Here is a 16776-nt window from a genome sequence, read left to right as displayed (position 1 = left end):
TACGGAGGCAGGTCACGGTCACATGTCCCTCCACTCTTCTTTGTGACAATTTCACACAGCCATGTACACTTGGCTCAAGGCTGAATCCTTGTTCTAGAACTCATTGAATCTGACACCTCTTCATTCTTCTTACATTAAACACTGTGACAAATGGGGTCCATCAGCCGAGGCACTGCTACCCCCCTGAGGTGTACGCCACTTGGGAATTTTTGATGGCCTTTCCTTTGTTACTCAACTCTTATATTTGGGATGTACTGAGCATGTTTCTTTGGGGGGGATGTGTGTGTGTTTGTGTGTGTGTGGTGGGGGGGAGGGGCGGGAGAGGGCTGGAGGATGGAGGGTTTATGATTGTTGGGTTTTATGTTGTTGGTTTACTGCATTCTCTAGTGTCACCATACACATCTCATATACTACACCCACAAATCCAATACAGGCTCCTGAATGACAAATAGACTTGACAAGGGAAAGTCTATTTCTGGTATTACTTTCCTGTCCTGGAACATCAGAGCCCTCAATAACCCAAGTTAAGTTAAGCAAGTATTGCACTACCTCGCCAGAGAAGGCACACTGATAGCCTTCCTGCAGGAGACACATTTACCCTCGGGCACCAGCCACACTTTTGCTTACTCCTAGGGCTCGCACCAATACTTTTAGTATTATAGCTCCCATTCACGAGGATTTGCACCTTCATCCATAACAGTGTCACCTTCCATCCCAACAACACACAGTCAATATTGATGACGATGGCAGATATATATTGGTGGCCAGTATTCTAGCGTTGCAGCACATTTTACTTATCAACGTATATGCCCCAACACGGATTCCCCAGAACGTTTTCAAAAGCTACAGACTCAGTTAGCCCACCTCAATGCTAGCCATGTCATCAGGGTAGGGTGGGCAATCTCAATTTGCTGCTAAACCCGCTTTTGGACATGATGGCCCCTACCCACAATGGCAAGCCATGCTCCTTAAGTGTCCTACTTGACAGAAGCAATAGCACATGCTCAGATACCCCTGCCACCTGTGGCATGCCTCCACCACATCGAACACGTTTCATTCTGCATCACACAACACCCAGGGCCAGATGTATGAAAAATTGCTTGTTGCGAATAGGAAATAGCGATTTTTAAGAAATCGCTATTTCTGATTCGCAAAATGCAATGTATCATATTTGCGATTCGGTAATAGCGATTTCTTAAAAATCGCAAATGCTATTTCCTGATTCGCAAATTGCGATACCGGCCCCATTCGCATCTATGGGCCTGTCGGCCCATATTTGCGAATATTTTGCATGTCCTAAATTGCGAATTCCTAATTGGAATTCGCAATTTTGGGAAATGCAAAGTCCAGGGTGCTGGGGGCCTAAGGCCCCCTCTGCTGCACCCCAAAACATTTTTAACAACATGTAAGGTGCACACATGCCAAAAGGGCATGTGTGCTTTACATGTACATTTTAAAAATGCATTTTTAAAATTTGCACATGGTTACCACCAAGTTCAACTTGGTGTTAAATAGCGATTCCTTAATGCCCAATTCACATTAAGGAATTGCTTCTCACATGTGCTTAGAAATCGCAAATAAGGAATCCCTTTTTGCGATTTCTTATTTCGAGAGTCACAATTTGCGACTCTCTAAACAGGGTCGCAATTTTAAGGAATCGCAATTTTAGCGATTCCTTAAAATTGCTTTCAGAAAGCCTTTAATACATTCTGAAATGGCTTTTTGCATTCGCAAACGGGCATTCGCACCGTTTGCAAATGCAAAAAGCTTTCATACATCTGGCCCCTAGTCTTATAAACACTATTGGCTTGTTTCCACAACCTCAACCCCATGGATAGACTCACTCATGCGTTTACCACGCACCCTCTCTGAACATACCCCTCAAGACCAGTTTTGAACGACAATGGAGTTTTCCCACCATGGCTCTCCAAGATGAGCTGTTCTGCACCAAACTCTGCACTGCCATAATAGAATATTTTGAAGTCAATTAAGACTCCCTTCCCTCACAAGCCACCCTATAGGAGGCATTCAAAGCTTACATATTCACCACCAAACACTCCGGGGTACTGCGTGACCTTTGCAATAGCCACAAAATGAAACAGACTCATTTAGATGCAGCAGACACCCGGTCTTCTCATAAGCCCAGACTAATAGAACGCAAAACCCTACTGGCTGAATTCCATGACTTGGTGGGACAAGAGATTTATTATGCGGGCAAATATGCTAAAGCACACCAATATGACGAGGGCGAAAGACCGGGACGCACACTGGCCATATTTCTTGGGCCACCTCGAGGCATCCAAGCTGAACTGCTCAGTTATTATACACTCCTCTCGACTAGGAAGAGAATACACCAGACTCTGGCCACTTACCTCGCTGAGAAAGCTCTGGTCTAGCTGACAAATGTGCAACAGCAATTTCTCAGTGAACCTTTTAGTTGCGAGAAATAGTCCTAGCCATAGATTCTTTCGATGTTTCCAGAGCCGCCAGACTAGATTGCGTCACATGCAATGTGTATAAATCCGCCAAGCATATCTTAGCACCACACCTACTCGTCATGTACACAGATTTCTTCGACACTGGGATTCAACTGGCAATATTGAAGGAGGCAATGATCTCCTTACTACTCAAGCCCAGCAAATATCCACAGTTAAGCGGTTCGTACAGACCACTGTCACTACTGCCACTACTTAATTCAGACAACAAAATATTAGCTAAGACGCTCGCTACCCGGCTCTCCCTTCTTATAGACAATATTTATCCCTGGTAAAGATTTGTTCCCCACTGCTCCCTGAACTTACGCACTATTTTCTCAGTACTTAAAAGACTTTACCCTGATATCCTGGCTGCAGTGGCCTTATTAGACGGTGAGAAAGCTTTTGATTCCTAAGAATGGCCTTTTTTGCAAGCCACGCTTCGCAAGTTGGGCATGCCACGAGGCTTTATATCCATAGTCAAGTTGCTTTACTCTCAACCCACATCTAGAATCCTGCTGTCGCCCCTTTTGCTGTCATGTGAGGCACCAGACAGGGGTGCTCACTGTAGCCATTGCATTTCATTATAGTAATGGACCCCCGATAAGCCATTTACAGGAAAACCAACTGCATCGCAGCTTACAATTTTGACCCAGCCCCCTATTACTTTCTAATATTTGTTCGACACTCCAAGGAAAACGTGGCGCTGCTAGCGAAAATGTCCGATTTGGAAGGTACTCATGCCTCAGTATATACTGGTCCAAATCCAAACTATTCCCTCTCACGGACAAGACTGAGCCAGTACAATGCAAACTCTCTCTTGCGTGGTGCCCAGAATCTGTGCGGTACCTCGGTATCTATCTATATCATGACAAAGAACAGCTGATAAGGCAGAATTACGGGCCCACCGTGGACAAATTATCCACACAAGAGGAGGGTGCGATGCACCTACCCCTCTCAATGGCAGGCCGTATTGCTACTATAAAAATGAAAGTCCACCCTCGGGCCCTATACATTTTCCTGAACATACTCATCCCCTCACCGACTCCTTTTCTCGCACCCTGCGAGGACTCCTACTACAGCTCATATGGGTGTGCAGAAAGCCTCAAATTAGCTGTGACTCTTTGGCTCTCCCTTCAGAATGTGGGGGATTTAGGGTCCCACATTTCCATTTGTATTATCTGGCCAATCAGTGGCAATTTGCTTACCACTGGTACGAAGCTGACGACCACCTCCTCTACTACAAACCTGAAATGGACCACGTCGCTCCTTTACCCCCAAATACAAAACTTCCTACAGGTCTACCCCTCGATCCCAAAGACGATCTAACCCATTCCACCATGAGCGGAGCATGGATGAAGCTTAGCTGCCTACTGGGGATGAGCTTCTTTACTCCCCTGTAATTTCACTGGCTGGCAATCAATGGCTCCCCCCAACTCAGGAACAAATTGTCCAACATACATTAACACGCCTCGTACTCCACACTTTCAAGTGTGGACTTTAGCCGTTTGTTTCTGAAGATAGACCTCACACTTGAACCTGGCCCCCTCTGCTTGCACTACTGGGATACGTGCAGAATATACCTACCAGGGTACGACAACACACTGCCATTCAATTACTCCTGACTAAGTGCAAGGTCGCCCTTCAATGGGGCAGAAAGCATGCGCCCCACGACTGAAGTCTGGATGCAGAGCCTTATACATAGTGACACTACGAGTTAATTGTATGCTTCGCTCTAGCCCCCGTCCTCTAAACCCAAAGTCATTTGGCAACCACAGAGAAATTATCTACTTACCTTAGACGCTTCAGGACCAAACTCCTGATCTCCATCACCATCGCTATCCTTTTACAAAAAAAAAAAAAAAAAACATGCAGAGTATGTGCAAAGATATAACACATATTACACTGTGTTATATTGCCAGGTCTACACCAATGTATTATCTTTCCTGCTCTTGTCTATTTCTGCAGTCACTATCATTTTATCCATTACAGTTTTAATATCTGTGTGATGTTTGATCGTTTTCTTCTCTTCGCGAAGAAATGTACCGCCCTGATTAAGGGCCATTACTGTACTACGTAGAAATGAAAACACTGATAAGGGTTTAAAAAACAAAAAAGAAAATGAGAAAATCCAATGGGACAGATTTTCTACAAAGCTTTTTAGATCTGAAATATTGGATTTGAGCATAAAGCAGAGTATCATCTTAGTACTAATAAATGCTAACAGATTTATATTTATTGTTAAGGCTAGAGGTTCCATACATAGGTTGAACAGATAAGGCAAAAGGATTTGGGACCTTGAGAAACACTCTAATTCACTGGTAATGTAGTTGAGTTAAAGAAGTCTAATTTTACAATTGTGATCTTGAAGAGAGAAAATACTGAACCAATTTGAGAACAGGGCTCTTTATTCCCAATCTTGATGACACAAATGTGTTAAGGAGGTTGCTGTTGTATATTTATTTTAGAGGGTAGTGTTCTGGTCTGCGATTCTGGAGACTGTTCAAATCTAGGTTGGGCTTCTGGAGGAGAGGATGGCCTTGATCCATTTTTAGAGATGGATGGATGATGCGTTCTTTCAGCGAGATATTCACAATTTTGAGGAAAAAGAGGAGAGATGACATGCATACATGTTTTTTTAGCAAATAATCAAAAATATTCACTCTCACACCCTAGGCAAAAACTCATTGACGGATTGTTTTTCAAAAACAAACTCCCAGTTTGGGAGCTTGTTTTTGGAAAAGAAAATGTTTGTTTGGTGAATGACAGCCAAAACCAATGATGGCACCCCACCAACTTTCTGTACCCTGAAGGAAACAGCAGTGAGGGCAGTTCCTTTTAACGTACAGAAATGGCCGGTGGTAATCTAGGAATTTGTCAGACCGTATCTCCTCTGCCACCCTGACAGACTGTACTCCATCTGTCAAACTCCAAATAAGGCCCCTTAATTTCTTTCCACCTCCGGAGGACTGAAACAAGGTTCCCTGAAAAAGACCTGAACCTAGCAGCCAAGATCTACTCGCTAATATTGCTGTGAGCTTTTTGGCAGGACACTCTAGGTTCATGTGGAACCACTGAAATCAAGTGTCTGGCCTCATGAAGCCCTTGTTGACTACAGCATCATGTCCTGTAACCTCTAGATGATTCTGAGCTCCAATAAGTGACCAAATCCAAATGTAAAAAATTTAAACAGGTGGGACATGGCATAAAAGTGACGCCAGAAACAAAGATACCTCAATGGCGACATTTCTCAAGCTTGTCCCATTCAGGACATTTGGGTTCAAATTCAGAGGTACCCTAAAAACAAGTTACAACTTTGATGGATTCTCTCTGGTTAAACCATTCTGTCTCGCCACACTGGAAGGCTGGGGTTCACATTACCCCACTTTAATCCATCTACCAGCTAGACACATGGACATATAACCTGCAATTTTCACATGGAATATTTTAGTACCCTTATCATTCCTAATCACCCTCCACTTTTTCAAAATGCTTTATGCAGGTACCCTTTCTGGTCTACTGAGCACTCTAATTTATTAAACTAGGATTGTATAATTCAACTGGTTTTATGTAAAATCTGCTTAACTGATGTCCATGATATAGAAATAGCTAAATAAATACCACAATGCCTCAATGTTACTCAACCCTATTATAAATTAGAAAATATTTAACTTAAAGAATTGTCTAGATAAATATTTCAAAGCCAAAAAGAACTTTGGTTGCTGTTGAAATGACCTTACTGGTACGTTCTTAGGCTCTTGGTTCAGTTTATCTAGGAGCTTGATTATTTAGAAGTTTGATGTTTCAAAATTCTCTGCATGATACATGTAAAATAAATACATATTCTCCTATGATAGCTCTCGATTGAGCACTCCTAATTCTCACTACCCTGAATATAGCTGTCTAGATCACATCTGTTCCTTCTTTCAAGGTTTTTCCTTTGGATTTCCCGAGCTTTCCAAGGATTCGGGGAATCTCGTGACTTTTGCTTCCTTCTTCTATCCTGCAATCTTCTGCAACAGAGGACCGTCTGTTGATTTCTACACTATAAAGGAAGGGGTACAGTTAAGAGTGTGTTTTTATACCTACATCTTTAAAATGTCCACTAATACTTGCAAGAACATGGAATTCTGGTTGTGCTAGATCTTAGAGTATCTGCATATCACAAACCAATTCTAAGGCAAGAATGCTAAGCATTAGTCCACAAGGGGACATATTTTTATTTAAGATGGATTGCCTCTATATTTTTTATCTGTGCATTGACCACTGGAGCTCACCAACTTTGCCCAGTACTAACTGCTGGGTGACAAGTACATAATGGGAAGATGTCTACTGACCACTGAAAGCAGTAGACCAGTTTTTAAAAGCCACGTGCCCGCATTTATATGTTTATTTTTATAACTACTCTAAATGGGGAGCGTTTCATAAATAAACCAACTTCAAGGATCACACCTCAGGTCGGAGTAATACAAAATGCACCTCTTGACTGATTTTTTTTTTATCCATAATGTTTTCAACTTCATACTTCTTATGATCTTGGGCCATTGCGACCTATGGGCTTTTGAAAGATTTACTGGATATAGTATTTTCTCCAAGGAAACACAAGACCAGATGAAATTTAAATTATTAAGTGCTGCATGATTTATCACCTTTTCAACAAGACAAACTATCACAAACTCTGCTTGAAGATTACCTCTTCTGCATAGCTACACATTCTTGCTGGCAGTGGACGTGGCAGACAGGCAATGAAGTAGGCTGCACACTGAAACAGATTTGCCTGGGGTGCCCTATTCCTGTGCTAATCCTGAGGCTTCCAAAGACCAACCAGGTCAGAAATGAGAGGTGTGAAGAGAGGATGCAGAAGGCACCCATGGGTGTGCAATAACCTTTAACACTGAGCGGTGTCAATGGAAGCTGTTTGATATCACAAGAACTTTTCCATTGGGACATGCAGTGAGGGTGCAATTCCAAGGGCAGGTGTCTGGATAAACAATTTGACAGCAAAGTGAACACTCCACTGTACTGGAACTGGCTTGATGCGGTGAGTGTGGGGGCCACAATGGGACAGAAATGATCAAAAGACGCTGCTGAGTTGAGGGCAAAAAACACTGGCACCCTCCCTGGAGGAAGGGGGACCAATGCGAGTAAACCAGAGACAGACGGGGCGAAGTCTGGCATAGCAGTCGAGCTAATAGGCATGATGGGCCTTTGAGAAGGAAGAAAAAAAACATACCTGCATGTAGGAGGATCAAAACACATCTGTGCAGATTAGCACACTGAACTCTATCGGCTCCTGCTACCCACCAGCTTCACAATCAAATCTCCAGATTTGTCAACTAGGCAACAAACTCCAACTTCTCACTGTATTCAGCAATTAAAATCAAAACTCTGGTGAACCATGCAAGATGCAGAGCAACAGTCATTTTAGTATGAAATCTAAGCAACACCAAAATAAGAAATGGAGACAGGTTTCTACGGGTATGTTCCAAGGGTGGAAAATTCAACCTTCTTGCCTTTTCAGTAGAATTAAATCCCTCCTTCACTTCCTGAAACTAATGAAAACTCATCTCTTTAAACATCATTGTAGAAAAGTACCCTCTTTTTGGAATGGTTAGCCCCACTTTTTGCCTGCTGTGTGTTTTGACTGGGATCCTGCTAACCAGGACCCCAGTGATTATGCTTTCTTCCTCTAAATTTAGTTGCTTGAGACTTTGCACACCCCACAATTGGCACACTGGTGCCCCCATATAATTCCCTAGTGTATGGTACTTGGGTACCCAGAGCATTGAGGCACCAGGGGTTACCCATGGGCTGCAGCATGTATTGTGCCACCCATGGGAGCCCATGCAAAATGTGTCTGCAGGCCTGCCATTGCAGCCTGCGTAAAAAGATGCAGGCATCCTTTCACTACGGGTCACTGTACGAGGTCACTGTAAGTCACCCCTATGGTAGGCCCTCCTAGCCCAGAGGGCAGGTGCAGGTACCTGTGTCTGAGAGCACCCCTGCATGAGCAGAGGTGCCCCTTCGAATTCCACCTCCATTACACTAGAATTCATAAGGGCGGGGAAACCACTTTACCCATGTACTTGATATAGGTCACACCACCTGTGTCCACCTACATAATGGTAACTCTGAACCTGGACATGTTTGGTATCAAACATGTCTGAATCATATCCCTATACTGTTGCTAGTACTGGCTGAATGCTTCCATGCACTCTGGGGGCTCCTTAGAGGACCCGCAGCATTACTCTGACCTGTCTTCTGGGGTTTTTCCAAGGAGCCCGCACTCAGGCGGAGGAAGGCAGATCAAAGGATTTCCTGTGGGAGAGAGAGGTAACACCCTCTCCCTTGGCAATAGGTGTTACATGGCTTGGGAGGGGTATCCTCCCAAAGCCACCGGTATGCTTTGAAGGGCATATTTGTTGCCCTCCTTGCATAAACTGGTTTGCATCAGTCCAGGGACCCCTGGTCCCTGCTCTGGTGCAAAACTTACAAAGGGGAGTGACCACTCCCCTGTTCATCACTACAGGGATGGTGCCCCGAGCCCCTCTCCAGGTGGCCACAAGATTCTGCCATCTTAAATCCAAGGCGGGCAGAGGTTCCTGGGAGCATCTGAGTGGCCAGGTCAGGTAGGTGACGTCACAGCCCTCTCCCGATATGTGGTCACCCTGCTAGGTGACCAATCCCTCCCCTTCCGGGGCTATTTAGGGTCTCCCTCTTAGGTAGGTCCTCAGATTTGACGTGCAAGATTCCAGCAGGACTCCTCTGCATCGTTTACTTCATCTTCTGGCCACTGGGACTGCAAGGAACCTACCATCTGCAACTTCAGCGACGACTCTGCTCTGCAACATTTTTTCTCCTGCGCCTTCCAGAAACTGCAACATTTCCATGGCTGTGCATATTCTGAGAGAGACAAGGCTTCAGCCTGCACAAGAAGTAAGAAGGAATCTTTCTTGGAGCGAAGGAGTCACTCCCCTGCATCTGCAGGCACCAACTTCAACAATGACCAACTGCGTGGATTTTCTCTCGTACAGAGCTGTGTGGTTCCTGCATCACAGGTGGTGGTCTGGAGTGGTCCCAATGGTCCTCTCTACCAGCTGTCCAACTTGGGAGACTGTAAGCCCCTGCCTCGCAGGACAGTACTCCTGTGCACCACAACTCTTGCAGGTACCAAGGCTTCTCTGTTCCTCCGCCAAGGGATCTTCAGGCTCTGTGTAGCCCCGGCCCCCAGCACTTCTTCCTGCAATGCATAGTCTCCTGCCTGCTGCTCCAGCAATGTCGGACACTTCTTCAGGTGTGCTAAGTGAGCCTCACTGAGACTCCTGTGCCTGCTGCCCGTGAGTCACCTGTGGGGACTACCTCCTCTTCTTGTGACTCTCCCAACTGCGAGAGTCACCCCGGACTCCCCTCCTTGGGTTGAGTCCCCTGGACCTTGCTACTCCTCTTCAGCCTTGCAAATCTTCTTCTCCAAATCTTGCATTTGCCAAGGCTTGTTGGTGGTTTTCCATCACCACTAACCAACTGCATCTCAACTGCTGATGTGGGACATCACTTGCATCACTCCTGTACACTCCTCTTCGGCTCCTGTGCTGCACTGCTGACCTTCTTCGTCCACCGTAAACTTGGTCCTGCATCTACAGAAGGGTGGACAGTGCCTCCTGCCACAACCAGACACTCCACCTCGAATTGGACTTGGTCCCCTTCCTTTGAAGATCCTCTTCTGTCAGGATCCACCTTTGGGTCCTTCCAGTCTTGTTTGGGTCTTGCACAATCATTTTCCAAAGTCCTCCTATTGGTTTTGGGGAAAACCAGGGACTTATCTCTGCTCTACTGGGTGGGGGGGTTGTCAGTCTGGTACTCACCTCTTGGGGTTCCTAGTTCCACCAGCTCCCCTCTACTGATTCCACTTCCTTGGGTGGGGGACTGGCTTTTACATTCCACTTTTTTAGTATATGGTTTGGCCCTCCCCTAGGGCCCGCACTATTTGCTATTGCTTTTGCAAAGGACTATTGCATTCTATGCTATTTATTGATGCCTACCGTGTATATAATAGTGTGTTTACTTGCCTCCAGTCTGGGTATTACCTATACAGTATTTTAGTATTTGTATTACTATAATACAGTACCTTTATTTTTTAACACCGTGTGGCTTTTTCATGTGTGTAAGTAGTGTGCGACTATAGTGGTATTTCATAAGCTTTGCATGTCTCCTAGATGAGCCTTGGCTGCTCATCCACAGCTACCTCTAGAGAGCCCTGGCTTCCTAGACACTGCATACACTTCACTAATAGGGGATACCTGGACCAGGTATAACGTGATAACACAACAGGTGCTCACCACACAGCGGGCCAGCTTCCTACAATCATGTCATCATAGTATACACAGGCAGATGCTAGGCACACATAAAGAGATACTCCATTATTCTGCTGTAAACCTGCAGTTTTCCATCCCACTAACAATACTTAATCTTGCAAAACTCTTCCCCCTTTCTTGCAACCTCAATAATGTGACCATTAAGTTCTTGCGTAAACCACTCTTTTGTACAGTTTTGTAGCTAGGGTCATGCTACATACATCTTGCTTACTTACAAAAAGTTTGCAAAATAAGATAACTCGCTTCATGCACCTTGCTGTAGAACTTCAGCTCTAAGGTGCTGTTCTATCTACTGTTTCACTCTTTCTGGGATGGATAGATGAGGATAGATTAATTCAGCTGTAAGCAAGTTCTAAAAGGTGTTCCAGAACAGACCAACATTACAGTCGTCAGTCAAAGACTACTGTTAGTGATTGCCCTGGACTGTTCAAACTGTGGGAGAAAGATGGTAGTGTAGAACATCTTTAAAGGGACTTGAAATAACTAACCTTAGGTAGATGTTCTGATATGCCCAAAGAAAGTCTGGAACGTCTGTCACATCTAAGATTTATTGCTACAATGTATTTGAAAAACTCATAGTACATCAGAGGGTGTTACTGAATTACAGAAAAGGCAACAGGGTAGATAAGTTGCCTGACAGTAACTGACGAGAGCTCAACTAGCAATAAAATAGACTGCACTGGCAAAAGCTGGTTTTACTATCTTCAAAAGTAATGTAAATGAACTGTGATCCATCTAAGCTCCTTTGATTGTGAACTTAATTGCACCTTTCTTGGTGCTGAACGTGCCTCTTCCCACAGACACGCTGGAGCGCAATAATAAGAACATTCAGGTTGAAGAAGGAGTAAAGCACAATTGGACAGTAGCGGATGAGAACTATAAACCTGAGGCCCAAGCATTAGTAGGCCTTGATTAGAATACAACATGCCTTATATGTTATCCAGTAATGTACCAGATTCCAGTACGTTGTCCGTGAAGCAAAGGAGTTATGAACACATTTCCTGAGGTTGCACAGACGCTGGCTGCAAAATTCTGAATGTGTTGCAGTTAGACTGTAGAAAAAGATAGAAGGCTAAGATGTATATCACTTCAACACTCCAAGTGATCTGAAACAAGAGTAGTCGCTGTTCACATCAGATGTTGAATAGACAACATGTAATGAAATTTGACAGTCACCCCCTGTTCACTTAAATGAGTGTACAAGAGATTAAACTTATTCTTGAACGGCAGGACAACCTTTCAGGTCATTTGCTTACATGCAGAATGTATTTATATATGTTAAGCGGGGCCATTGCTATGTCTGCTGATAATAGTTGAATAATGATGGCAAAATTGCCCTTCTCTGACGACTTAAATGCAGATAAAATCCCTACCTAGATTGCTCCAATAATTTAATGCTAAGCCAAGCATTGGAGAGTCAAGACATGAGTGGCAGTGCTGGAAGCAGCCAAAATATATAACAAAATTGCCTCTTCTTCACCACACCCATCCATACTCCCTCTCATGAAGGACCTGCCCTGGGTTGTTCAAAAACGTGAAATGCTCTGTAAAGCCGTTGGCTCGACTGTCACTCCTTTTTCTGCCAGTATTGGGGTAAACTTCAGTTGTGATATCTGCATTAACATGGTTGGAACAGCTAGGGCAGAAGATGCATTTTAAACAATGCTGTGCCATTGGCAAACATCATTATGAAGGGGGGTTCTTGAGACAGCTGTTATCTAGTTCTATAGATGCATACCATAGAGATTCCCTGTTGCTTTCATTTCAGGAAAATTATGTAATGAGGGCACCATAAGAGCCCTTCAGGAACAAAAGTTAACAGATACACAGAGAGTTCACTAGTCCACTGCCACCCTCATCTTGGGCAAACTGTGTAGGCTTAAGGAAGTAGGTATAGAGGTAGGTCAGCACTACAAATGATTCTTGCGTTGGCCCTCCTGTTTTGATTGCCTGCCTCACTTGAGATGTACCAGTCAATATGCTTTCATCACTGATGCAGTCCAATTGGCTTTCAGGAGTTACATTTTTGTTCCTAGTTGTAGCATCTTTAAAACTTAATTGTTAGACTCAACAGTATTTGTGATTCCTTTCCTTCAGTGTTCTTGATGCGGGCTTGTTACGGTAAGAGGATAGGAACTCATCTGATGTTTAAGCTCCTTCTTCAACACAAGGACGCCAAGTGTATGTGAAGCAGGCAGTACTCTTGCCTCACTGGGACTCTGCATGGGTTTAATTGTTGTGTTGAGTGTGCCTGCTTTTCAGTTTTGATTTTTTTTTTTTTTTTTATACTTTCAGGTTTTTGCCACTAGTTTTGAATACAACTATGCCATTGTCAAAGGTATTTATTGAATTTTACTTCTGAATCAGAACATTTTCTGGTAAAATGTTGTAACTTTGGACTGCTGAGGATTTATTTGCTAAAAGGCGTCATTCGAAGTTGCACAATTTAGTCTTTATATTGACCTGACCACTTTAACTTTTAACCTGACAGAATGTGTAGAAGGAGGTGTTTTGTCTTTTCTTGAAAAGCCCTAATTTCGTAGATTTCCGTCTGACTTCACTTTCATGAGCATTATGTAGTTCAGAATTGGATACCTGACTGCCAATAGTTGACAGCCACAAAAGAGACACTTAAAATTGGTGTGAGTTACAAGAATAAAGATTTTTAGAGAAAATCATGTTGAAATTGGTTTTTACTTTCCCAGTTTACTTTCTCAGTACATGTGAAAATTAAAAACTATATTAAAACACTGCAATTATTCCAAGTGAATGAAACTACTCCTCACTTGTTTACAGCGAACAGCAACTTTGCAATTAGACGTCAGAATTTGTGATCAATTATTTGCAACAGGGAACAAACAAACTAGTTCGCTCTTTAAATAATTCAGAGGTATTTCAAAATCCTATCTGCCAGCAGCTTATTAATCTAATCAGTGTGAACGCAATATTTCTTGCATACGTTGGCCAAAAATGTCTCGCAACTTTTTTGACCAGTAGGGTGATGCACTAATTAAACTTTTGAAACAGCTCCCTCTAATTCAGTACGACTTTCACCTCCATCGAGTAGAGGATAAGAGAACAAGAGCCAATAATTAAATGAAAAATATATTATCACTTGTGTAGGGCAACATTATAGAACTACAATTTAGCACATCAATGCTCTGTTACCAAGTTTGTGAAATATGTTTTCCGCTGTCACATGGGGGGAAGATTTTGGCTGTAAGCTTACATGAGAATCATAATGGGCCAAGAAGAAGTAGTACGTTATCTTTGGTAAAATGCTTTGCGATTGATGCTCTAACTGCAGATTCCTCACCGTTGGATTAAGCCCCAAGGCATCACATTGGTTCCTGAGTTTTCATGTAGTAGCTCCTACATGCCAATAGGTGGTACCACGTTGGTCTGCAGTTTACTTGCACTTCCCTGCAGCCCCTGGTAGTGCCGGAGCACAGTAGCATATTGACATCAGCACATGGGGTGGTGTGTCTGAATTCTCCTTCTAAACCCTAAGCCGTGGATCGCTTAAATTTGAGATGACAGAGTGCTGAAAACTAACTTAGGACGTTTTAAAAATATGCAGATGTCTACTTCACAGTTTGAGGAGGCAGGGAGACAGTGATGAATCTGAAGTTAGACTATCCACCATAAAGAGCATTATTGAAGGTAAGCAACTTGTTCTTCGGATGGATACTTCTAACCAGATTGTTCACCTTTACAATAGATACCCATGCTATACCTCCCAAAAGGTGGATGTCCGAGAAGCAACAGATACTCCACCTTTCGCAAGCTTTTACACCAAATATGTACTTGATATATGTGAAGGTCACTAACATAATTAACGTGTCATGAGGAAGTGTTCTACTACTAAAAAACAAATCAATGCCTTAATGCTGGAGTGCTCTTTTACAAAACGTTTAGTTCATCATTCTTTCAGAACATAATTCAGTTTTACACTGTTCAAAAAAGTGGTGAATGCAACCATGTCACAATGCGGTTAAGCTTTCAGACAATGGGTCTCTTACAACAGAATTTAAAGCTCACTTTGAATGAGACGTACCTTAGCTTTGTCAGACCAGCCAAATGATTGCACAGTTACATCCAAACGTTTTAATAACATTTTCCTTCGCACCTCATATTCATTAGATATGGCCTGATTAATTGCTTCAATTTTCTCCTGAAAGAACAAAAGTTAACCAGTAAAAAAAAGTTAAGTGACTAATTTAACATTTCTACAAATATACTTTTTGCAGCGCTCCTACTTAAGATCACTATAGCAGAACTACTGCTCCACCAGTAGAACAGTACAGGATATTTCTGTGAAAGCAAGACACGCTCATTACAATGGGAGAAAAAGTTGAAATCTGAATTAAGGTTTACCTATTGAATCTCACACAATCTTGGTTGTTTGCATCTAACAACCATAAACTCAGTAGAGTATCTTACTTAAAAAGAAATGTTTCATAGACAATTGGTTGTTTAGAAATGTTATCACCTGTATCCACAGTACACAGCAATTTACCTATTGCCACAAGGGCCACTGCGCATGGAGACTAACTCAGTAGTACATAGTACACATCTATATGCCTATAACACAGGGGCCCACAGTGCAAGATATTTGTAATAATCAAAATGCCAAAACTTTCTAAAACTAAGTAACCCCCAACCCTCACCCGCTTCTCACCCCGTAACTCAGCATATGTTGCATAGTAGACAGTAAAAGGCAATGAATTCACTCAGGATGAAGGGACCGTTGGCTATGAGTTCCCCCAACCGATCAATGTCGTTAAGGACCTGATCCCTATAATGGGCGAGTGTAGGACAATGCCATAAAAAAAGGTGCAACAACGTTCCGGTGTTGCAGCATCCCTGCCAGCAGTCCTGTGATTTTTGCAGTGCCCATTTCTGCACCCTGGTTGGGGGGGTGTTCACCAATAGGAAACAATCTTATAGGCAGTTTCCGTGCTGGCCGGATTATGTGCAGTGTGGTGTACCCTATAGAAGATGTCAGCCCATTCTTTGGTGGAGAAGGTTCTGCCCAGCGCCGCCTCCCACCTCAGCTGTCCCTTAGATTTAGCTGGTGACATATCCCTCCCCAGCAAAGAATAAAGGTCCGAAATGAGGCGTTCATCATCAGAGTTCAGAATAAGCCAACGTTTAAACTGCAGCAGCAGTCGCCCCCCCACCTGCACAATTCCTAGGATCAGACACCCAGTGACAGAGCTGGGAATGTATGACCCATTCCAAATCCCTCCAAGAGCAGTCCATTTTAAGTTGCTCAAAGTGAAGGATCCCAGAGGAGTAAAAAAAAAAAAAAAAAGTGATTCTAGTCATTTGCAGCCATTCTCGCGCCAGTGCTGAAATTGCTCCTTGTGCAACCCGGGTGAAAAAAATAAATAAAAAAATCAGGATTTGCCAGGGTTTGAGTCATAGGTGAAGGGAAGGTCGTGAGGCCCGTCTTAATCTCAACAGAGTCCCAGACATGCACTGTCGCACTCGTCACTGGGAAGGAGTATAGGCCCCCCCTGCTCTATGGCGGCAGGGCAGCCAAATCTCTTTCCAGATATGGGAGCCAGCGATTGACTCATCCATGATGGTCCAATGTTTCTCCGATAATGGGCGGTTCCACTCTACCACGTATGGGAGCTCAGCTGCTTGAAATTATCGGAGGTCCTGTGGCACTGCTAGCTCCCCTTTTGCCTTTGGCCACTGAAGCAGAAGTTTAGGCAGTCGTAGCCTCCTACCGCCCCACATACATTTATGGATGGCGGACTGCAGGGCTTTCAAAGCATGGGGTGCAGGAGAAAGAGGCAAGGTCTGGAAGAGGTACAGGATGCGTAGCAGTACGGTAGTTTGACCGCTTTGATCCGGCCCATCCACGACAAATGGAGTGTGGCTCCAGGTGTCTGGTTCTTGCTGTATCTGGTCAATTC

The 16776-nt window shown here is 43.6% G+C and overlaps 1 protein-coding gene across 1 annotated transcript in view; it reads right to left on the bottom strand.

The window, feature by feature from the left end:
* Positions 1-16776, bottom strand: part of FAM98A (family with sequence similarity 98 member A) — a 337728-nt gene that overhangs the window by 86119 nt on the left and 234833 nt on the right. The window contains exon 6 of the mRNA XM_069234676.1: positions 14904-15020. Within this exon, the coding sequence (XP_069090777.1) occupies positions 14904-15020 (117 nt within the window). The remainder of the gene's footprint in view (positions 1-14903; positions 15021-16776) is intronic.

Source organism: Pleurodeles waltl, chromosome 5 (genome assembly GCF_031143425.1).
Source record: "Pleurodeles waltl isolate 20211129_DDA chromosome 5, aPleWal1.hap1.20221129, whole genome shotgun sequence".
NCBI classification, from domain to species: domain Eukaryota; kingdom Metazoa; phylum Chordata; class Amphibia; order Caudata; family Salamandridae; genus Pleurodeles; species Pleurodeles waltl.
The sequence above is the reverse complement of the archived record's forward strand: the minus strand, read 5'-3'. Positions and strand labels throughout refer to the sequence as shown.